Genomic DNA, 26060 nt, shown 5'->3' on the forward strand with positions numbered 1-26060 from the left:
GAGAAACTAAAGGGATGAAAATTCAGAGCGAAGAACTAGACTTACCCAACAACCGTAGGAGATATGATGAAGAGATAAACAAATATGATACGATAATGAAAATTCAAGCATGATAGTTACTTCATGATTTAGAGAATTAACTAGGAAGTCTGGGCATACTGAAATAACTCAGAAAATGATCATTGATTTAACATATTAGGGTCATGGCTTGATTTACTGGCATCTAGCTATTTTTCAACTTGCTACGATGTCAGTGAGCTATGCACATGGAAATATTTAGAGAGTGAAACTTCATAGCACATGTCCTAATCACTTTAATCGATGTTTATTTATAACCTTATTAAATAGTAACCGAAACAAAGATAGAATACAAATAAGAGGGAAATGTAAGACAATTTTTTTTGTTGTAAAAATACATTTTATCACTATACCAATTAATATAGTTCAAGAAACATTGTTGAATAATTTCAAAAACGATAATAAGATCACTCATCCAACTGGCGTATCATTTGGAGAGATTCTGTTCATCGATTTATATTCCACGACTATAATTATTATATTTAAATAGAAAAATATGGTAGAGGATGAGTATGGTTGATTTTAGTAATATGTTTACGGACAGTTAAGAATATACAGACGCTACAGTCTGTTTAGTCCCGTGGAATATTCACTTTCATTTCAAAAGTGTAGCAATAATATGTAAAGCACCCAGAGATTTTCCAGATACAAGTTCAGTCACTATACATACAAGTAATTTCAACTATGAATTAGAAAACTAGACAGGTTAATCTATAAACTTATTTGAAAACTAGACCTATAAATCGTTTTTCAATGAAATTGTTTGACTCGAGTTTTTACTCAAACTTAAACTACTTCCATTCAATAATTAATAAGGTAAACTTGCAGAGATATTTAGGTGATACATTTGTAGATGGCGTCGAGATGCGTTTGACTATGATCACCACTACAATGAGACTACGCGCCCAAAAACGACTTGGTCCCTTTGATAACTCGCAAACCAGAAGACTGTAACTGGTCCAGATAGAGTATATTTATTGGCAATCTCGTGGTATCGAATGAATACCGAGACGTACCAAAGATTACAGGCAATAAGAGCAGAGCGTAAGAAAGTTCGAACCAACAAGATAGATAGTGAAACGAGAAGTGACTTTGGTACAGCTAAACAATAACAAGTACAGTAAAACAATTGCTGGTACAATTGGTTATAATAATAATTGTTTCTATTATACCAATCGCGTTCTTGTCGAAAAAAAGCAGGTCACTACACATTTATCCATTTGACTTGCAAGCCAAAAAATCATTAAAATTAATTTCATTGGTGAACTACTGTAATTCGGTGTTTATTTTCGGTTTTAAAATAATTTTCGGAAAGTAGAATGTTCTAATTACAAGAATTTTTACAACAGATCTGTGAAGGAGTTCTCACTTTCTGTGGTATTGAACAAACTTGATTTATTTATTAAGTATCGTGGATCAGTTGAAGTTAGACATTAACACCGTTGGATGCCAGCTCAGTGGTCTATCGGTTAAGGGCTTCGGCTCGAGGCTGGTAGGTCCTGGGTTCGAATCTCGCGAGAGCGGGTTCGTGGATGCGCACTGCTGAGGAGTCCCATAATAGGACGAAACGGACGTCCAGTGTTTCCAGGTTTTCCATGGTGGTCTAGCTTCAATTGACTCATGCTTTCATCTATGAAAAATTATTAAGTATAAGTTTATATATTCCATTAAAGGCCACATGATAATTACATGTAAACTTGTTAGACTAATTTGCTACCCGAACTAATATCGATGAAATGGATTTCATATCTGGGACCCAATTACTGAAATTCTACTGTAATAAAATTTTAATTAAGATACATTACATTGGATTAGATTGGATTTTTAACGAAGCTAAAATTATGGTGGTATTAAATGTCGAAGCACCAATAGGAAGCAACAACCATAGAGCAACACGCAAATTGTCAGGAGTCAACCTAATAACCTAAAATATAATCAATCATGATCATTCAAAATATGAAAGTACTGAAATTTGTGCCATATACAATGGCATTAATATTAGTTAAGGAATTAATTCATAGAAACATCTGTTCACTGATAAGTATTTTGCTGATACACAATCTCATAATAGGTTTTGAGAAAAAAACACTTGCAAATATCAGTTCCCATTTAGTGAAGCGACTAATTGATTATTTAATATTTATCCGTTGAATCTATAATCAATAAGTGTAATTTTTAAGTATCGATTTCAAGTCTTGATCCAATTTTCCTTTTTGGAATTTATGTTTCATTTGAAAACGATAAACGCAAGACACGAAAACTATAGAAGTTAGATTTTAAATATTTGTAACTACCATGATATAATGATCTATTAAAAGTGTCCAAAAAGTTAGTCAATAATGAATAATGTTTCACCCATTCTTTATTCTATATTCGATAGACAACCAAACTTAACGGAATTGTTACAATTATCATTATCAATTTTATTGTTATTATTCTTCCTACTGACTTAAGATTTATCCATTTTAAATGTTTTTATCTATCCGTTGTAAATTTATACTTATCACAATGTAATTCAGTACACTTGATAACTTATTAATAATATAGTTTTTGATGTGAATAGTAAATCCTGTGATACTGTGATAATATTTAATGTTCAGTTTAAAAAATGGCTGACTAGAATTGCTTCTAAATGTTACGTAAAAATAATATTTAAACTGTCTTGTACAGTAGATGGCGATCATGCTGTGAAATAATAGTCGTTGTCTTTTGCTTCAAAGTAATTTGCAATTAACTGGGCTTGATCTTAATAAAACAAACTGGTGTCAGCTAATATAATAATTGAATCACAGTCAGAAAAATGTAACTATTAGGCTGCAAAGATTATTCAGATCCTATATTTTTCTAGCACTTCAAACACTTATAAAACTTGAGTTTTATATCGTTTTGCTCATTGTCATCCAAAGAATATATACCAGAATATTGCAAAGCATAGTCCTTAAAAATAAAAATGCTATATTGATTTCCTCTAACAAGTTTCATATATGGTTACCAATCCAAAACCCATCATTATACAAGTACTTTGAAACATCAATTACTGTTGTTCAATGATTACTTCGTTTAAATATGTAAAAATCAACCTTTATATTTATGTATCACCTTTTGATAATCAAAATAACTCATAGTGTCATTGAATAAGAAAAAGAGAATTCAGCAAAGAAAATTTTCTTTTCGACGAAATCATTTACTTAACTGTATATTCGTATACATAGTTATATGGAAAATATACGTCTATAGGAGGCTAGGAAAGATTGCATGCCACGTATGCCAATTTGTTGTGGTTTTATGTCCGGATTTTTATCGCGTGAATTATCCACCAATCGGAATACGACTTGTCTAATCTTAACACTGTACTAAATCAATGACGTTCGACTGGTACGAACAATCTAGCATCCTTATTGGTCCCTTGTCCGCCTAGCCCTTCCAATTGAGTCCAGAACACCAATTACAGCTTCAGCTATGCGAATCATTTATTTCAAGCATATTCGGTTAAAACACTAGACAGATAGACCGCATCACACCATTAAATAGAAAATAATATTTGTACAGGATCAAGTCAAATGTGGCTGTGAACGTGGGATACAACAATCAATAAACTGAATCTGATTTAGGGACAGTAGTTCGTATAATAATAATCCATAGGTCAAAATGAAGCTTATAATAGGATGAGTATAGAAAAACACAATCTAGCTACTCAATAGTTAAACAGTGAGACTATATATATAGAATAATAGTCCATTAATAGGTCCTGAGAGTTACTCGTACTTATGTCTTCGCTAGGATATAACAATTATTATCTTATACAAGTTTTCTTGATTATTATTCAGTCTTTGTGTTTGTCGCTTTTCTTCATATCTGTCAATTGGACTATCTGACCCATAAATTATCAAGGGGTAACCCTTGATTAGTACGTAACCTCATTTGTTATTTATTGTCGAATCAATTTATAATGCAATCTTTCCTAGCCTCCTGTAGATATATATTTTCCATATAACTATTATCACCTTTTCCTGTTAGACCTAATGCAAATCAGTACATATATACATTGGTTATTAAACGTTATTCATCTGTGCACAATAACAGCAATACTTACAGCATTGTTTTAGTTATTTATTTTTAAAAGTAAATATTGGCGTTAAAGTGCAGAGTAGAAACATAAGAAGAAAAATAACAGTTCTGTGGACTATATGTTAAACGTTTGCCAAATAGCTTGGAGACCCTGGATTAGATTGCCGGTGGCGTCGCTGGTGCTCAATACTGAGAAGTTTCATAGAAAAGCAAAGCAATTGTCTAATTTTCTCTAGTTTCAAGCAGTAGTCTTATTAAAATCAATTTGCAATATAAAACCATGAAATTCAACAAACCTCACAACCGTCGATAATTAATGAAATTACACTTTTATGTAGTCAATTTGAAGTTCCATTTATGTGTGGTAGCTAGTGATACTAACTAGATAATAGAACCAAAATAGGTGGATCGGGGTTACTACCTGCTACCAACTGGTTGAAAAATGAGTATTTCAACTCCTAAGCTAATCCTACTACTACTATAACTAATGTAGAAGCATGCAATATATCGAATAAAAACTTAACTGTTGCTTTACCTTTCACTTCATTGATGTGAATTGTGAAACATAATAACTTAGTAATAAATATATGTTTTGTTATATCCTAAAGAGTAGGAAAATTGTATTTCTGATGTTTTATGACTTAATTTAAGCTACTTCTTCAAAGTAAATACAATTTTTCTACTCATTAGGATATAACGAACAACATCTTTATTAATAACTTTCTACCCAATGTTCAATTTATTTGAAAATATCAATTCCAACAATGGCGTTGGTACTTATAAACAATAACTTAGGTTTCGTAATATAGGTTAATTCTGAAATTAACTAATGGTGCAAATTAATATGTAAAAAGAGAGGTTATTATTGAACAACAATATGAGAGAACAGTCGAAGCTTAAAGCATGGAAGATGTATGGTAAACCGTTATCTTTACTTTTATTTTTCATTAATTTCTTCCGTTCATGAGAATGAAAGAAATCAGAATAAAGTATATATATATATAGCTTAAAATCAAACTCTTAAATGTTTATAAGTAGTTGAATTATAGTGTCATCGACTAATTGACTTCTGTAAATCAGAGAAAATTGTACAGGTGTACTCACTTGACTCACAAATCCACATATCAAGCTGAAAGTGTAAGTAGTTGAAAAAGTTCAACTCAAGTGTAAACATCCAATCGTATCTACCATGGCTTTAGATTTACTAACTGTATTACTAATCATCCTACTTGGATCATTTTGTGACATGACGCCTACATCTTCTTTAGTTCGTTGAATAACAAATACAGCAATAAGAAATTAATATAAACTTTTGTTGAAATTTATTAGGGTATGCGAACAGCTGTGAAATACTTGTCTCATTTTAAATCTTTCATTGTAAATTACTTTATACTGAATGTATACACATACATTCTTTATGAAAATAAGTAACAGAACAACTCAACAAATGTTTTGGTTAATATTTTTCATTTTTAGAGGTTACTTGAATATTCTCATTGTTGCTGTTAGAAACTGAGTCTTAACTATTCTCTTTTGGCTTATGTACATCCTAAGTGGATTTCATTGATATCGCCATTAAGTTACAAATATTTGAGCTGGTAAATGGTAAAAAGGACGAGACTCGAATACTGGATTCCGGTCTAATCCACTATCCACCTCTACCGACAAAAACGTTGTTAGCTATAGTGGCTAAATACAGTTTCCTTTATGTTTGTGAATGGCTGATGCCATTGTTAATCAATGTCATCTAAACTAAACTGTAATTTAACTTGCTTGCAATCAGTTTCTTTTATTTACCAGTACAGATTTATATAAATTTCAAACTGATTTAAAGCAAACGACATGATTATAGCAGAAATGTAAAATTATAAAACTAATGTTTAAACTATTAAATAAATTAATAAATTTCATGGAAGTCATAGACGGATCTGATTTAGATCATTATTGAAAAGCTGAAAGCATTGGACGGCTGTTTCTTCCTAATATGGAACTATTGAACAGTGTTCATTTACTAGCACTTTAGAAATAAATTTCACTACTCGTTATTTATCGAAAAAAATCATCAGAAGTTAAGCAGTATTAATAAGTTTATTCGCTCTTTTTTGAAATTATCCCATGGTACGAACCTGTTTCTCTTGTTAAAAGTAGATAAAAAATCCATATCCAATTAGGCATGTAAATAGAACAAAACTTATGTCTTAGATCAAACTGTTGGCCACAACTATTTATTTTAAATTAAAAAAAAAGGTTTTGCCTTTTATAATCTATCTAGAGTTTTCTCAGTATAGGTACAATGGCTTTATCTGTGCTCAATGTTTTAAATACCCACATTTTATATATTCTCTTTCTCTCTTTTAATTGTTTAAACTGGTAATTTGCATGTGAGTTATGATATTGGATTCCATAATCGTGTGTTATTTTTGTTATGTAATGGCCCTAATTACCTGTTACCTAGGCAGGCAATGTTTGCTGATACAGGAGCAGATTGAAAGAAAGCTAATGTAGGCTAAACCCAAGCTCGTGATCAGCCCATGAAGCCTTTTACTACTGAACAGAGCTACGTAGTCAGACTTAGATTAATTAATTAAAGCCAGAAATAATAACCACGACAAGTGGTTGGATATTTCGGATCACATGGCTCAGAATCATTCACAATGATGTGGATCTATAACTCTTTATCTGTCACTCGATTTTCAGTTCCAGTTTACCTCGTACATACCTTCTGATTATTTTTTAAACCCTATTTTCCGTGTTTAGTCTTCCTCATTTTTGTTAAATATTACATTATTTCGACCTCTTTTTCTACTCACGTTAATAACTTCATCTCCTTATATTACTGTGGTATGTCAACTTGGGCCAAAGCACATGTGTGCCAGGTTCCACGTTGTTTATGAGTGAACGACTAAGCTGAAGGACCGTTGAAAATCAAGAAACACCAGGGTCATCTAAGTTTAGGACTCCTCAACAGTGAGAACTTATGTTCCTATGCATGATCGAAGTTAGTGGTAAACCAGCTTATGTGTGAACTCCAATTTTCATCGAATTGTAATTTACGCGCTTTAGTTGAAACACAATGACTTTTAATTCTCTTGCACATACTCTTTCTTAGTTATCCTGAATTTTTCCAGGCCCTTAACCTCCAATAGCATTAACTTAAAAACATAGTTATTGTACTCACATCCAAGTATTATTGAATACCTTAACAAAATTCCTATCCCTAAATATTTTTCTAGACACTTATAATATTGAACGAATTAGGTTATTGCTAATGAACTTGTAAACGTAAAACAATCGTACAAAGTTCAACAGACATTTTGAGATAGGAGGTTTGTTTCTAACTCATAATAGTAAAACTGGAATTTTTAAAACTTCCTGTTTCCAGAATCCTTATCAATGGACAAAGTATTGATTGAGCCACAGATCTTTATTATCTTAATTGACAAATACTCAAAGTAAACTCACTAGAAGAGAGCTCTGCAGAGTGAGCTTACCGATTATTAATGGGATGTACAAAGTCATAAACTTAAAGAATTCTCGAACAAATGTAATGCTGACTTAAGTTTATTCATGTTTTTTTGAAAGAAAGATTTAACACTTGGTTCTCATTAGTAATCATATATACATTAGCACAAAAAGGACGGGATCAGCAGTATCAGTGGTAATTTATTTGCATTCGGAAAATTACCAATAATTGTAGTTAGACAGGTAACTGAAGCAATCTATAACATGTCTAAAATAGACATAGATTTTACAGTTCAACATTAGACATTTGAATAGGTACAGTGCTTCCATGTTTTCAATAGTGATTTACCTTAGATTGACTCGTGAATTCAACTGTGAAAATACTACGATCTCCACGAATCCCCATACTGATAATAATCATGTGCTCACGGGTGACTAGCTTCAAGATGGACTTCCTGAATTTTGAGGGAGAAGCCGTGATCAGTGGAGTCTAGTCTGTGCCAGGTGTGAGACAGTTAACCACCACAGACATTGGATGAAGGGTTGCTCAATATCATGGATCGATTGAAATTAGAAATTAACATTGTTAGATGCCAGCTCAGTGATCTAGTTGTTAAGCGTTGGAGCGCAAGACCGAAGGTCTTGAATTCAAGTCGCAGATGTGCACTGTTAAGGAGTACCGTACTAGGATGAAACGGCCATCCAGTGCATCCGAGTTATCGATGGTGGTCTAACTTAGATCAACTCGTGAATTCAGCTGTTAAAAAGCGGTATAGTTACAACGAATAATTTATAGCTGGTTCGTAGGTTGATAACAGCTTTATGATCAGAAAGTTCCAACAGATATAACAATATGTTGGGAAATTAAACTATAATTCCGTGATGATTAGAAGTATTTGAATTGATGTACGAACTAGGCATCCCAGAAATAACTCAATTTAGACCAAGAAGAACTAAGTGAGCACGAACGAATGTATTGTATTTGGAATTCGAAATCAGACAGATATCAAGTACAAAGGAATCATTAGTTTATACAAACACCACAAATCACCTTGATGGACATATTTAATTTTTTTGCACTCAGTTACTAAAACACTGAATCTGACAGAAGTAATCAGAATTATTTAACGGTTTTTATCGTAAATAGGATTTTATAAAAGATTATTTTGTTGTACACTAAATAGCAGATGGTGTGAGAAACAACTGTCTAATACTCTCTCATTTCATTCGTAATGTATAAACAACCTATCTTTGGATAGAAACGTATATTACGAAGACATCTAATGTCTAGCGTCTATGGAATACTAATTAGGTGCATTAATCAATCCGAATAATAACTTTAAATAAAAATAGTAAGAAATTCTGCACGCGGCCTGCTTGAATATCTGGGCTACATGTTTCGGCTATCTAGATATTTGAACCAGTCTCCTTTTTGTTTATTTTAACACATTATCATGTCCATTAATCACATAACCCATTCAGGTGCGCTTATGAAAAGTTTACAATTTATCACTTCACAAGGCACAAGAAATTACAATCAGAGATATCGTGGTGTCTGGCAATATGCATTGAAAAAAATGAACATTATTCAGATGTCGATTTCAATACTTACCGTCAGGATCGATCAAGCAATAGGGAAAGTAGACTTGTTGAAATACTTTGTGCGGAGGATTCTATATTCAAACAAAAATATAACATTTAGTAAAGCGATCAATAATGTCAACAATAATTCAGCCATTTAAACGTAAATAAATGTAAACATTTGTGCAACAGAAATACATTCAACAGCAATGCAATCATGACTTCTTACATCATTGCACTGAAGCTAACTAGTTTCTCTTTTAATGTCGCAAGACAGAAAATGATGACTGAATAGATTTTAGAGGAAAATAAAACTTCTCAGGTGTTACAACTGTCATCTACTATGATACACATACACAGCTAGAGGCTATGATAATGTAATATATCAAAACAAACACAGCTGCATCAATATATTTGACCGACCAACTAAAATATCGCATATATAATCTGGAGACTTCACTGGAACAGAAACTCAAAACTAGTACTCTACTCCTTTGATGGACTACATAAGTGTGTGTTTCATTTTTCCTTGATCTTAATGTGGATTCAGAAAAAATATATAAGTGTAACAATAGACCACGTCATGTCTTAACTCTAGGGAGTAAAGTTTCATAACATGAGTCATACTACTGACTGAATCTATCGCCAGAAAATAAGAAACATTAGATCTGTTTCGTCCTAATATGGAATCCCTCAACAGTGGAGGTGCACGACTTAACCAAGTATCAAAATCAGCACTTACTGGTTTAGCGGTGAGTGAGCAACATATAGAGGCGACCATCACGTATGAAAATACGTGCAATGAGTAAGAAGTTTTAGTCACTAGATCCCCACTCAATAATGCAAAGATTACAAACTTATCGCCAACCCTGATGGTCGTGGATTTGACCCTGGTGATATCTTGGGTGACTAATTCAAAGGAGTCATAAACTACGACGACACACTACCCATTGTTACTTGATTTTTAACTATTGTGTTGCTGAAGCTGACCCATGATTTAGAATATCTCAGTAGTGTTCGTTATATTTCAAAACAAATTCACTGACATTTTTACTTCTAGTCAATAAAAGTATGTTCTGAGCATAATTTTCTGAATTTGCCCAGTAGTCATTTTAAAGGTGTTTTCTGTGGCAAAACCGTTGTTAGTGATAGAATATTTCAACGAAATTTCAATCTTGTTATTTAAAACTTTTCAAAATTCAACCCAAAACATTTTTATCTTCAAATTATTTTAAATATAACGTTGATTATTTTGTTAAATCCACAAGGAGTAATTATTTTTTGTTAGTTAATATATCAGATATACTCTTACTATTCAATCATTGACTTAATTACCATGGTATATTCATCAATACACATTTAAGTTGCCTTAATCAATACTGAATAATATTTATAAAGAAATCTGTTCGAACATAATTGGTTTCATTCATTTGTAGTTTCCCTGATAACCGTTGCATAAGTAATTGATTTTTTTTGTATTGTAGTTTAGTTACATATGATTACCATCTCTCTTTCTCTCTCGTTTACACACTCAGTCACTCACATGAACAAAAATATAATTTAGACAAAGTAAATATTCAATTTCTTAATGGATGTAAAGTCATATGACGAACAGATATCACCTCGAAGGAAAATCATTATACAGTGTTGCACAAATAGACTTTCTGAGTCGATTCCTTGTCATTTTACGTAAATTCCACATTTAATTTTATCGAGACGGTCTCAGTAACTCAAATGATCATTGAGTTAGTTATTAATATTCGGCGATTTGATACTCATGTTGATTCCCGACGTAGTCTGATGAGTAATGCATCATACAATAAAAGTACGTTACGTAAAAGGGTCAACGCAAGTCAGATCAAAGACATGGAGAAAATTCCTTAAAGTGACTGGCTACTAAACCCAACTATTTAGGGAGTTCCGTACTTCATTTACATATTAGAAATAAAAAGAGCGATTTAGCCTAAAATCGGTTATAACATCAAAAATTTACTTATTTTTATTCAGGCAGTTCTAATGTATGATAACTTGGAGGTGTAAAGTCTGATTATTAGGCCTGTATTATGACCACTGTCCACCCACCTCCTGATATTTGTTATTTTAGAAAGTTTTATTAAAGTTGTTTATACCCTTTTATTGTTTGCTCTTTCTTGAAAATGGGTGTAGATTATTTGATAACTTTGACTGACGATAATTTTAATGTCAAAACACCTATTAAAGGCTGATTCAATGACCTAGTTATAATGTCTGTGTTATGACTTATGCCCCTGTTAAATATCACAACAAAATCGCCAATCAGAATATGGACTTCTATGGCTATGCCCCTGTGTTAAACCAATGACATGTCAATCAGCACAACCGGCTTTGAATCAACTCTGGATGTTTGTTGGTTCTCGATATAGTAACTTCTCGCCTGCTCCTGACCATTCTACCCAAAACATTATATCCGCCTCCACGGTATGAATAGTATATTTCAGAAATACGTAGTTTATATACAAGCAGACTAGACCTCATAATACCATAAAATGGAAAATAATAGTTATACAAGATCAAGGCAAAAGTGCCTGTGAGTATGGGAATGTGTAACCGATAGATTGGGAATAAATTAAGATTATTAAATCGTATAATAGTGACCAACAGGTCAAATGAAGGCTAATCGTAAAATATATATGAATAAATACTCAATAGTTATACAATAAAAATATGCATATAATAACAGCCTATAAATAATTTCCAGGAGTTGTCATTCATTTAGTCTTCGGATACAACAGTCTATATGTAGACAGTATGGTAAAATCAATCAGAATAAAAATAGTGTTAATCAGATTGTTTACTTAGTAATTTTTTCAAGTGTGTTTATTATTTCAAATAATTCGATTAATTTAACAATATTGCAAATGGTATCCATACCAAGGTTGGACTTGATAGTTTCAAATAAATCGAGCATTGGGTAGAGAGTTAATAATAAGTATACTATTTGTTTTATCCCAATGAATAGAAAAATTGTATTTCTGACGTTTCGTGACTTAATGTACGTTACTTTTTCAGAGTAAATAAACAACCGAACATTAAATCAACACAAGTTTAAATAATGGTGCTATTGCAAATGATCATTTTTTTCTTTCACTGATTACATTAAACGAGTTAAGCATGATTTGTTCATGGAATTTCGGTTTAGGTGGCATATTACAGGTATTACTATTTTGTTCAACATCAACGGAAATTCAATTAGTCCCAACTTTTAATTGTTTATCCCTTTTCTTGTACCAATACTTGACAAGTTCAAAATTCATATCGTCAATGATAGTAGTTTGCAAGTATTCTTAGGTGTTATACTCTCGAAACCTGATAGTGTAATTGCTAGTCATTCACTGAACATTATCAATGCCTAGTTCGAATAGAAATGAGCTTCAAAATTATATCAAAAACCTTAGATCATCTCATCGTCACACCATAGTAGGTGCTGCTTTCATTTAATTATGCCTAAACAGATTGACATCAGCTGAGGAGGCGCTAAAATATAAATATAAAATATATATATATCAAAACAGACATACGTTTAAGCTGAGGATTTCGGGAATGAACGCTAATGTTCTACCCGGCGACAGAACCTAGAATTATTAGGCCTCAAAATGAACATATGACATTCCGACTAGTTGGTTTTTAAGTAGCGTATTAACTGTAGGATCCAAGTTAAAGTTTATGGGAGGCTAAGGATGTGCATAGCTGAGAAGTGCCATATTGAGACATCCGGTTTTTAACTACCAATCAATTAGTTTCACTTTATAACAGAAACCGCCACCGTTTCATTTACTCGATGATTGTCAGTTTTACACGCTTAAAATTGACAAAATTTTAACATGGCTTATTGTCATTTAATTTTAGAAATATGTCGAAAGAACAAGGTCAAGATCGGAATATTGATGATATTGATTGTAATAATTCAACTTCTTCAGATCGATTGAGTAAAGCTAAAATCAATTCGACGGTATGCATATATTCCATTTTTATATTTATAATACTCATGATTATATCTTGATCATGATAAATAATAATATAACTAGGATTATAAGCGTTAGTAATCAGTATAAGCAAAGATGGATAGTGGCTAGCAGTGGAATCCAGGACACGTGTTTTGTCCTATTTGGGACTCTTCAGCTGGATGTATCTGCACAACCAAGTCGCTATCATAACTCAGTAGCTGAGTGGATAACGCGATGGCGTTTGAAGCGAAAGGTACTGGGTTCGAGTCCCAGAGCGATAATCAACTCTGAGATGCAGGTACGTCCATTTGACGAGTCCCAAATAGGACAAAACGCGCGTCCTGGATTCCAGTGCTAGCCACAATCCGTCTTTGTTTATAATGCTTGTGAATAAAGGCTGTATCGACGCAATATGTACAGTATGCACATATGCCAATAAGAGACTGATCAATTGCAGTGCTAAACATCAATGTGAAGATTCAAACAAACAATAGCAAGTGAGTTAGTAATCAGAGTTGAAATAAAAAATTTAGTTACCACAATAACCACTAATAATAAAACTACTACAACTTACTTGTTTATTTACACCTACTACCCCTCGTGAAAGATTATAGGCATCCCACCAGCACTCTCCAAACAACTCTTTTCTGGTTTCTCCTTTCCAGTTGTTTCCACTTGCTATTCATCCTTTTCATGTCTGCTTGGAAGTTGGTTTGTTCTCTCCCACAGTAGGCTGTTGCTGATGGTATTCAGCTAACGGATGTTGAGTATCTTACGTAGACAATTGTTTGTGACTACCTGCACCGTTCTGATGATGGTTGTAGGAGTTGTCGATGTTTTAGCTCCATACAGTCGAACTGTCTTGACGTCGTATTGAAGATTGTGACTTTGATATTGGTCGACATGTATTTTGTGTTCCATATGTTCTTCAACTGTAGTAATGCTGTCCTTGCTTTGCTAATCCTTGCCTTTACGTCTGCATCAGATCCTCCACGTTTATCGATGATGCTGATCAGTAAGGTACGTGAAACTTTCCACCTGTCCCAGAGTTTCTCCATCGTCAACTGTTATTGTGTTGGTGTTCTCCGTGTTGTATTTGAGGATCTTTATTTTTTCCATTGTGTATGTTGAGGTCTATTCGTTAAAACGTTGACTTTTATTTTCCAAATACTAATGTTTTCTTAACAATCAGTGGACACTTGATACCGGCTCAAATGATAATAAGTGTAAGAGCATCATACATATTTTGTACATGATATAACAACTATAGAGGTAAGGAACTGTAGCTAATGATCAACTCTTGAATTACAAATGATAATTATAAAACTCTGTAAAACTAGGCTTTGCGAATTCTGATTAGAATGATTATGGTAAATCTTTTGTTTTACCATACATAGGCACGTACATCGTTTTAATGGAAGGTTAATTAACTGGAAATCCCTGCAGACTAATAAGATTATTTTTTTATTGCAGGAGAAAAAGTGAATCACACTCCAGATGTTACTATTGCTATTTTAATAAACGTGATGTGCGTGTAAACATGTCAATAAATCATGATGATAAAATAATGAATAAGACATGTAGTAATCACGGTTACCGTAAAGGATCGGTGAATGAAGCCATTTTTACTCTACCTTAAATTAATGATAATTTCTGATCGTTGAAAAATTCCCATCATATTAAAACACAATTATATGAACGAAGAATATTCTTTTCAATAATTTCTCACCAGGTACTCTACAATTATAAATCCAAATTAATAATCCATAAAAGAAGATTGACCAAGTTTAAGGCAGAGTACATCATTTAACAAAACTGTAATATGTGAATCAAGGAGTGTTGTTTGTCATATAATAAAGTCAAATCGAATCGTTAATGTTGGAGCTGACTTCATCTTAATGAAGTGTTAACTTGAATCAGTTTATAAGTGAAATAAAATCGTAAGATAAATGATCAGAATATATATAGTTGACATGGGGGTGAGATAGAGAACAATGGGATTACAAATTAGAAATTACTTAATATGTAGAATAATATGAATTAGGTCAGATATAGTAAATAGGGATGGATGCTGAATAAATTTCTCTAAAAGGTTAGCAAGTGTGATAATAATAATAATAATAATAATAATGACTGATAAGATAAAATAAGTTTAATGAACATTAATCAAATTAATGTCACCATATTATAGAATTGATTATTAACAAGTTGACCATGAAGTTGGCCAGGGTAAAAGGAGCGGCTGGACATATTTCTTTTGGATGCAAAGCTCTGACATTTTGATCCGAATAGCAATTGTCTCAGCCGTCTGCAGTATTCTCAGTCTGATGGAATTAGGTAGACTGCTGTTAACACGAAATATTATTGTGAAAGATTGCTCGATGTTGGCTCTATGTCCTGTCTGAACTAAGTGGGCTAAAATAGAGCTCAAGCGGTGTTGACTACATCTTAAGACTGAAGCTACGAAGATCGATCATAAAGGTTTTTAATCGAGTGGTAAACTACAACTAATGTTTTCCACACGTCCAATGATCACGCCGATATTGAAAGACAAATTGCCTAGACTATCCACTTCTTTTTGTATTTATCAATTCGACTGCTCCTATGGGGCAAGTTATATAGGCAGATGTTCTAGAAATTTGTATACTCGGGCTCGTGAGCACCTCCCAGTGTGGTTAAGCAAAGGTGTAGTCAAAACGGTTAACAGCTCTATTTTAGCCCACTTAGTTCAGACAGGACATAGAGCCAACATCGAGCAATCTTTCACAATAATATTTCGTGTTAACAGCAGTCTACCTAATTCCATCAGACTGAGAATACTGCAGACGGCTGAGACAATTGCTATTCGGATCAAAATGTCAGAGCTTTGCATCCAAAAGAAATATGTCCAGCCGCTCCTTTTACCCTGGCCAACTTCAGGGTCAACTTGTTAATAATCAATTCTATAATATGGTGACATTAATTTGATTAATGTTCATTAAACTTATTTTATCTTATCAGTCATTATTATTATTATTATTATTATTATTATTATTATCACACTTGCTAACCTTTTAGAGAAATTTATTCAGCATCCATCCCTATTTACTATATCTGACCTAATTCATATTATTCTACATATTAAGTAATTTCTAATTTGTAATCCCATTGTTCTCTATCTCACCCCCATGTCAACTATATATATTCTGATCATTTATCTTACGATTTTATTTCACTTATAAACTGATTCAAGTTAACACTTCATTAAGATGAAGTCAGCTCCAACATTAACGATTCGATTTGACTTTATTATATGACAAACAACACTCCTTGATTCACATATTACAGTTTTGTTAAATGATGTACTCTGCCTTAAACTTGGTCAATCTTCTTTTATGGATTATTAATTTGGATTTATAATTGTAGAGTACCTGGTGAGAAATTATTGAAAAGAATATTCTTCGTTCATATAATTGTGTTTTGATAATTTCTGAGAAAAAAGGAAATAATCTTTATAATTCGGTTATTTTGCAAACAGTAATTCTTAATACAAAATGTTGTTTAGTTTAGCTTTAAAAGGGTGTCGTAAATAAGCGTAAGATTGTTATTGCGTTTATTTTTGTTAATCCATTAAAAGCATAAATTATTTTTACCTGTATATTTTTTGTAGTTGACCACTTATTAATGTTTGTGTACGCAGTCATGTAAAACGGTTATTGTGTTTGTGAGGTGGGTGTTAGAATTCTTTCATGTAATGTTATCAGCAAATATTTTGTAAGTGCACAGCCTGACTAAATCATTCTCTGAATTTTTTTATTGTCATTTGTAAATGACATTGCAAACGTTAATTAATTAGAAAGACTGGAATTATATTTCCAAATCAACAGTTTCCTTTATTAAACATACTAGACGAATAATGAAAAACTGTATGTACGTTTTCCGTCAAAAGTGAATATTATTCCTTTAATGTCAAATCCGAAATAGCTAAACGTTGAAAAAATAACCATTTTCGACAAGTATATGGAATATTGGTTGGATTAAATGTAGATGAACAAGCCTACGTCTAGAGAAATAAATTTCCCTCTCAATTATACTACCTAATACGAATAAGGTCAACTGTATTAATCAACATTTAAGTATACTGACATGTAATTTCAATGTTATAAATGAAACCCTACATTCATTTATCAAACGTCAAAATGAGAATTATCACTATATTGAAACATTCTTATTACATTTTGTATGTAACATTGTTAGACATGTAAGTGTTCATTAGATGACGTGGTTTTCTGTACGAAATCATTTACTTATACCTTAAATTTGATAAATCTTTAAAGACGTTGACTGAATAAGTGAGCTATGATCACTTAATTATTATTAATCCAGAAAAAAAAATGATTTTACAGCTTAATTACTATGGAATTGTAATGATTGATCAGTGTTTCTTCACTTGACCTTCCCCATCTTGTTGTACTAGTGAACTGATCTTAGTACATTGGTCTACCGTACCTATTAAACAAATCATAGGAAAGTAAAATGAATTTCGAGTTAGCATAAGACGGAAGAATATTTGACGAAGATCAGATTGTAGCCTCTACGAATACGGTGAATGGGTTAATGCTAAAGAAAGGAAAGCCTACCCTCTTAATGACATTTCGAATCAGGTGCACGCGGCACAAAAGGTGGTGTGATTTCGGATACACCTGCGTTATGGCAGCAGCTATAGCAGGTGAATCATCGGTAACAATACCGATAACCTCTCTATTGTTACTCAACAGGCGGAAGTACAAGAGGAAATGGGAAAGCAAAGTCGATGTTTCGCGACTTATCGGATTGAAAAAAATTGGAAAATTGGATGAGAATCTTTTTCATAAGGGGGGTGAAATCGACGTGAATTTAATGTTATTCCAAATGTGGTTGTTTGGATAAACAATCCAGGTTAGATGAATATTCAAGCCTTCTTTCCTATTGAGGGCAGAGGGATTTAGCATTATATGAAACACTTCGTCTGCTCGCCTCTCTTTATAGTTGGAGAAGCCTTTCTGAATTATTTTGATATTTGGTGATTATTGAAAATACCATGTACTGCAATAACTGGCGGCCTGCTTAAACATCTGGGCTAACTGTTCCTGCCATCTACATATTTCAACAAGTTATCTAATTTCGTTTGTTTTAATACATCATTATGGCTGTTAATCGCACAACCTATTCAGGTGCGTTTCTCAAAAGTGTAAGACCTTTCGCTATTAAGGTTACAATAGGCTTAATCAGAGATATCGTGGTTGCTGTCAGGCAATATGCTGCAAAAAGAATGCACATTATTCTGATTTCGATTGACTAGACTGCTTACTTCTAACTGACGACCATTCAATACTTATCGTCAGGATCGACGAAGAAGTAAGAAACGGAAACTTGTTGAAATATTTTATGCTGAGAATTCTGTATTGTACCAAAAATATTATATTGAATACAGCTAATAATAATAAAATAAATAATAAATACTTCTGATTTAACATGTAAATTTTTCAATTCTATAGGATTATCAGGAGGTCTTTTGTGTAACTTAAGTGTTCCTTGACACGATTCGAGATCTAACAGGAAGACTCTTCAATAAAGAATGCATCACAGTCGACACAACCTAATCTGTAGACACAATTTTGAGTAGAAACGAACGAAATCTTATCTTTAATTCGAAGGCGTTTCTTAGAGTGTTAATTGCCTTATAGAAAGCTTTGATTTTGTAAGTTTGCAATATCTCTTGTAATTCTTCTGTCCTACCTTGGCGGTAAGGCAAAACCACAGTATCAATCCAAGATCTTTCATTAGGATTGTTATTTACAGACGGATATTTTTGTTTTGATATGTTTTAAATGATATTCTTAGGAAAATTTTTAAAACGTAGAATGTTTATTATATTCTCTTCTTCTGAGGTAATGATCTTGATCGCTCTTCTGAAAAAATTTAGGGTTAGAGAAATTTTTCACTGAAAGGACGTGTAGAGTTAAAATCAATATGCTGGTGAGAATGTGTTGTTTTTTGTATATGACTAGTTCCAAACTTTTATTGGAATTCCTTTTAACTAAACAGTCTAAGGATAGTAGTTTACTACATTCATCGTCCTTTTCGAAAGCGAATTTAATGTGCTCAGAGAGTGTATTTATGTGTTTGGAGAAATTTGCTATCTATATATCTGAGCCAGATGCGTGGTTTGATGGCGTAGGCAAAAATAAACGACTTAATGTGAGACATAAATAAATTAGCAATAATCGGCGATACTGGAGATCCCATAGCTACTCCATTCGTTTGCTTATATAAAGTTCGTTTGAAAGTGAAAAGTGCTGAATTTAAGTACAGTTTGAAAGATTTCATACTAAAACTAATGCTTAATGGGCATCTGTTAGATATAGTATGATCATTCTCTAGTAAACCATTGAAATACTAGTGTATAAAGATACAATATCAAAGCTTACCATTGTTTCATATTTGTTGACGGATAATTCCGAGATCCTTGATTCGAATTCGTAGGAATCTTTTACAACATTGAATAAGTTGTATTGAAGTGTCTTGAGAATGCTGTTTAGATAAAACATATTTAGGAGTATTTGTGAAATTCACTATGGGTCTTAAAGGAACGTCAGGCTTGTGAATTTTTGGTAGCTCATAGAAGCGCGATGTGGTGTTAGATTTAGGGTATAAAGTAAACCATAGGGAAACGCCAATAAGTGACTTTAGTTCTTTCAGAAGTTCACTTGTCTCTGATTTGACTTTATTTTTAGCCACTTGAACATATTTTGAGTCTATCTTTAAATATGATCCTGTCGATAGATGATTAAGAGCTTTTTCCTCGTAGTCGCTTTTGTCCATGACCACTATCGTATTGTCTTTGTCAGCTGTGGTAATGACAATCGTTCTATCATTCTGCAGTGAGCGCAAAGCTTTCCATTCTTCTTTGGAAACATTAGGTGGAAGGAATATTTGTTTGGTCAATATGTGGGTAGTTTTTTGACGTAAGATATGTAATTGCTTGTCCGGAAGTTTTTCGAGTGCGGCTTCTAGAATTGGGCGATTTCTAGAGTACTGTGAGGTTCTCGATGTAAATCAAAGTCCTGTTTCTAGTAGAGCGATTTCATGGATACTGAGAGTTCTCTCTGAGAGATTATAAACTACCTTTAGATCACTAGAAGTAGTTTTTGTCAGTGATGTCTTCTTTTCTTTTACTTTTTGTTTAATCCTTTCAAATTCCTTGATTTGTCTGGATTTTAATATATCTAGATAATGAGTCTCTTTTTCTTTGAATAAGGCGAAAATGGAAGTATATAATTGAGTGGGAATTAAAACTACGATCAGCTCATCTAGATTTTTAATGCGTCCCCGGTATTTTTCTAATGTGAAAGTACATTTGTGAATTCATTCTTGCAAAAAGATTCGTGATGTACGTTGAGCAATGTGTATAGATCGTCACGAACGTTCTAGTGGTTCTTTGTTCCTTTGTGATTTACCCTTGCTGATATGTTTTCGATTTATATTACTTGGCGGATTGATTAGGATTAAATAGTTTATGTACTCAGTATAAAAAATGAATATAATGCTCATACATCATAAGTAAAAGATCTAGGGAAAGGAGGATAACATATTACTTAAGACTATTACTATTTTAATGATTTTTTTCTCTTGAAGAAACATTAGTGAAACGGTATGAAAAAATTCATTCCTTTTTGTTTTCATTATTTGAATAAACACAAAATTTATTATGCCAAAATTTTAATAAATACATGGCTACATTTTAGGTTGAAGCCAAAACGGTGAATATCCATGACATAGTAATCGGTTGTGCCTCATTTAACCTTTTTAGTCACCCATGCAGAACTCTCACTAGTACTTGCCGATTCTGTGTTTGTTTTGTCAGGTAAACGGTCTAACAACACATATGGTGGTTCACGATCTAAATAAGCCGGTTTTATCCTATCATACGAATTCACGTTGACCGAAAATTACTTGACATTAACATATCCAGACCTATTGTGATTTTGATTGTATTAAAAATATTTTGTATTGTTTCTTTCGTACTATTTAAACTTGCATTGATTTAATTCGGTTATTTATTTACTCTGAAGAAGTGGCTTAGGTTAAGTCACGAAACACCGGAAGTACAATTTTTTACTCATTGGTATATGATAAAAAATATATTTATTATTAACTTTCTACTTAATGCTCAATTTATTTGAAACTATCAAGTTCAATCATGGTATTGATATTTATTTATTACTTTTTGTTTTGTTCATTTCTCTCCACTCATAGTATAAATTGAGTCATTACAACTTCAACTGATAATGATTTATCTTAGGCGGTAATTTTTTCTTTCAATATTAAACTTGATATATGTTAAAATCAGGAGGTCGGTCATGGCACGAATAGCTCAGTGGTAACGTCTCTGACTGTGAAGCTGAGTGACACGGGATCGAATCCGCCAGGGAGCACCAGTTCTCTCAAGATTACAGGTATACCTTGCTGACGAGTGCCAAGTAGCACGAAACCCGGGTCCAGGGTTTCCTGTTGACCACCTCCAACCACCGTCATATGTTAAAATCATGTATTTTACAATATTCATGATTGTGTACGTCACAAGTTTTTTTGTCTTTCTCTTTTTTGAATTCATTGTAAATTCATCACAGTTTTTTTAATTTCATTTGTATATTTTTGTATTAGGTATCTAAATCAAAAAAGATTATTGTTACGAATAAGAAGTTGACAATGTATTTCGATAAAATGGTCGGGACGTTAAGTAATATTTGTAAGTTAATGAGATGTCAATTCATGCTAGTCAATTATTTATATTACACAAATGATATAAAATAATCTCCAGCAAATTACTGAGAGATTGTTATTTGTATTTGGTATCGAGTTAAATAAGCATGATGTAGTTCTTAAGTTTGATCAAATTCTATAGATCTAGTCGACTATACAATCTCTAACCCAGAGTAATTCAATGTTCTGGTCAGTAGGAAGCATTAGACAGAATGTTTTAGAGCTGGATCTCGTTTGTTTCTCTGTAAACAAAACTACGGAAACTAATGTGTTCTAAGATTCTGATTATTTTCATCTATTTACGAAAGCATTAGTGACGAGATTAAAGTTTATACAAAGAATTTTACTTAAAGATGTGGGTCTTACTACATTGTAAAATCCAGTTTCTATCTAGAAATATTCAACTTGTCACCAAGGATGAATGATGCAAGTAATGTAAAAGATCACTATTCGTTATGATTCCTTGATGATAACATTTCTGAGTGTTGCATTAACTTATTATGGTTTCGATCTCGTATCCAGCATTTGTTTCCTATAGGTTTAGGATACACCAAAGTAATGGTTATCAGTTGGCTATAAATTTAGTATCAAGGTTTTCTGTCAATCATTTTGAGCTGCTTAATGTTATGCACCTGTCACTTATTACCTTATACTTCAAACGGGAAGCCACTACAATTGACACGACGTAAATGAAGAACATGGAAGACTGGTACAAATGAAGATTTATAAACCTCAGAAACACGACGACTCTAATAGAAAACACGCTCATTTATCTATTGATTTGCACACACATTTGATTGTTAGTTTGTAACACGTCACATTTATGAAATTGTAGCGAAATTGCACGCTTCATGTCATGCTAAATATAGTTCAGGTTAATTTAATGTAAGAACATCATATCTTGAATAAACATCTAACTGAAGTAAATCAGTGTTATACTGATAAAATAGCACATTGAAAATGAAACAAATATAACGTTGAATAAATATCATATTGAATCAAAAACAGAAGTAATGTTGAGCAAAAATCACAATGAGTTAAAAATGTAATTTTTCTTTTCCACCCTGTCATATCACTTAGCTACAAAAAGTACACCACAATATTAAACCGCTTAACTTAGTAGCCATGCTTTCAATTTTGTAAACTGTTGACATCTGTATCATATTAGAAATTGATTGAAGTTGGACATGCTGTCTACTGATTTCCAAATGAACGATCTAAAGAGATCGTTCTCTTTCTAAGACCTTCAAGCATTTGGTCCAGTGAGACGAAAGTATTAGTGTATCATTAAAACGAACAATATCTGAATACAACGTTCACTGAGTGCCATATTTCTACCAACTAAATCTCATAGGCTTTTCTTTAGACCTTTGAAGAAGTATATGGAAGAGAATGATTGCTAACAGAATTGATTACAAAATGGACGTATCAAACAGGCTACTTCAGACAGTGATTTACCAATTTTTAAACTAAAAAAAATCTGAAGGGGATTTGTGGAGATTTCAGCATATTTCAAAGTTGAAATCATGTGTCAATTGAAGCTAGACCACCATCGAAAACCTGGAAGCACTAGACGGCCGTTTCGTCTTATTATGGGACTCCTCAGCAGTGCACACCCACGACCCCGCACCCGCGAGATTCGAACCCAGGACCTACCAGTTACGAGCCAGAGCCCTTAACCGATAGACCACTGAGCCGGCATCCAACGGTGTTAATGTCTAACTTCAACTGATCCACGAATTATGAGCAACCGTTCACCAATTGCCTTCATTGAGTTGTTATCTCACAACAGACGTGGTTGAACTCCACTGGTCACTGCTTCCCACTAGAACTCCAGGACATGTATCTTGAAGTCAGTCACAAGTGAGCATATGATTATAATCAGAAGGGGATTTGTGGAGATTTCAGTATCTGATTGAATCTGATTGATAGATCAGCTGACAAATTACCTTGTTGACTGGTTTTCTTTTCTCTCAAAACTTTTATAGCTGATATTAGAAAGAAGTCTGATGAAATAAATGTATCACAGAATGAAGAAAGAACTGGGAGTCAGAGCATTGAAAGGCAACTTGATGAAACCATCACGACTAAATTTAGCATTAGTTCTGTCACTATTAACAGTAACAATAGTAGCATTGATTGTCGTACTGAAATTAAAAGTTGTGGTGATGATGATAATGTGTATCACAATCAGATCAAGAATGAAGCAGCAAGCAATCATTGCCAACACCAACATCAAAATAATCACCATCAAAGCGAAATTAATGCAACAAATGAAGAAATTCCAGTTTCACCGAGTAGTCTCACAGGTCAATCCAGTAGTTTTTCTCATTTAAATACATCATCTCCAATGTCATATGGTGATGAATTGAATTCCATTCCTGTAACCAGTTCAATAGATGATTTACTTAGTTTAGATCAATATGATCAAGATGACGGTATATTGAAGGATTTTTCATCACAAAATCAGTATTCCATTGATCGAACAACTAATTCAAGTTTGGAAAGATGGTTATCACAATCTGAATTATTAAGGTGCAATACAAGAGTAAAAGTAAGTTTCTTTAATATTAACGGGTTAAAACAGATCACATCATGAAATAATTTTAGTTAGACAACCCTTAAGAACCTGGAAGCAATAAGAAAATTTTTTATTTCAGTATGGAACTTCTCAATAGTAAACATTAACGACTATAAAATCCAAAAGTTCCCATCAATCCTTTATAGTAATGATTAAAACAGATTTAGGATTTTCGTTTCGTAAAATATACCTATTTCCATGAAATATTTCCGTCTGCGATATTATGAAGTCAAAACAATGAAAAGTTTTCCCCTATTGATTCGTGGAATTAATTCGTAATCAAGGCCTTACACTGAAAAGACTGAGTTCAAACCTATACGGATTCACTATAGATTAATAATCAAAGTGATTTTATTTGCCCCAAATGTCATTGCAGTACATTCACCTATGCCAAGAAGAATAATTAAATATATTAATGTTATTGTGTTCACTGAGATATGTAATTTATTTGAGAAACTGTCCTTCTGGACAGCATCATGTAGGTCCACTCTACTTCTACAAGATGTTATTTCTGACAGATTTATCCAGAACGATAATGAAAGCTTCTCAATCAAATCACCTGGCTTAGAGAATACAAACTGACAAGGACCATCTACCGGAATTGCAAATAATCCTCGTCATTTCAGATTCATAATATCAAACGAGTTGGCATTACAGTCCGCTGTACAGACTATTTGCTGTTGATTTCATCCAACTACCAGACTATAAATTTAACTTGCATGAATCTATACTTATAAGCTGACTAGTGAGCATCATGCTTGAATCCTCAGCTTGTCACATAGACATTCGTCATGGTGGTTGTGAAAAATAAAACTACTTTTACATCAGTAAATACTGATTAGGCATAGATAACTACAGTATCACATTGGTCAATTATTTAATTTTTTCAAGCAATTCTTATTGTGACTTCATTTATTACATTTCATTGTTTTCAGCAGCATTTTCCAAGAGATGGTTATTTCTGGTCAGTTGCATTATTTATCAAACTTGGTGCCAAATTAGTCCCCACTAGCCCAAAAGGTAAACTTTGCTTTAATTATATATATATATATTGATTAAAGAACATACGTGACTAAAAAGCATCAGCCTCATGATACCATATTCCACTGTAGCCATGTGTTTAATGTACACAATCATTGTGAATACCCACAACTACACCTGTCTAGATCCATATGAATGATCCATAAAAAATATAGACCCACATGTTTAAGCGAAACAATTCACTTTTTATCTTGATCTCTTTCTCACTATAAAAAAAGCTTATTCTTTAGAAACTAGCATAACTAACATCCACTGATGACAGTGTTTTTATTCATTCAAGTTGACTCAAATTACTGTATATTACTGACGAAATTACCATCGAATTAATAGTACCACCCTACAACGTTTAGATATTTTCCCGTTCAATGACGAAGCATTTTACTTTTTCCAGTTGATAACTTAGTCTGTACACCACTCAACAGCAGATTTCGTCAGTTAACAAACTGAATCATTTACTTATAAAGTACTTTTATATTTCAAGA

At 32.8% G+C, this 26060-nt stretch overlaps 1 protein-coding gene across 1 annotated transcript in view; it reads left to right on the top strand.

Annotated features, from left to right (window-relative positions):
- Positions 1 to 21917: 21917 nt before the first annotated feature.
- Smp_130920 (mctp-related) overlaps positions 21918 to 26060 on the top strand; it is a gene marked incomplete at both ends in the record, with an annotated part of 32944 nt that continues 28801 nt past the window's right edge. The window contains 2 exons of the mRNA XM_018792949.1: positions 21918 to 21942; positions 23945 to 24394. Of these exons, the coding sequence (XP_018647510.1) occupies positions 21918 to 21942; positions 23945 to 24394 (475 nt within the window). The remainder of the gene's footprint in view (positions 21943 to 23944; positions 24395 to 26060) is intronic.

Source organism: Schistosoma mansoni, chromosome 1, assembly GCF_000237925.1.
Source record: "Schistosoma mansoni strain Puerto Rico chromosome 1, complete genome".
Taxonomy (NCBI): domain Eukaryota; kingdom Metazoa; phylum Platyhelminthes; class Trematoda; order Strigeidida; family Schistosomatidae; genus Schistosoma; species Schistosoma mansoni.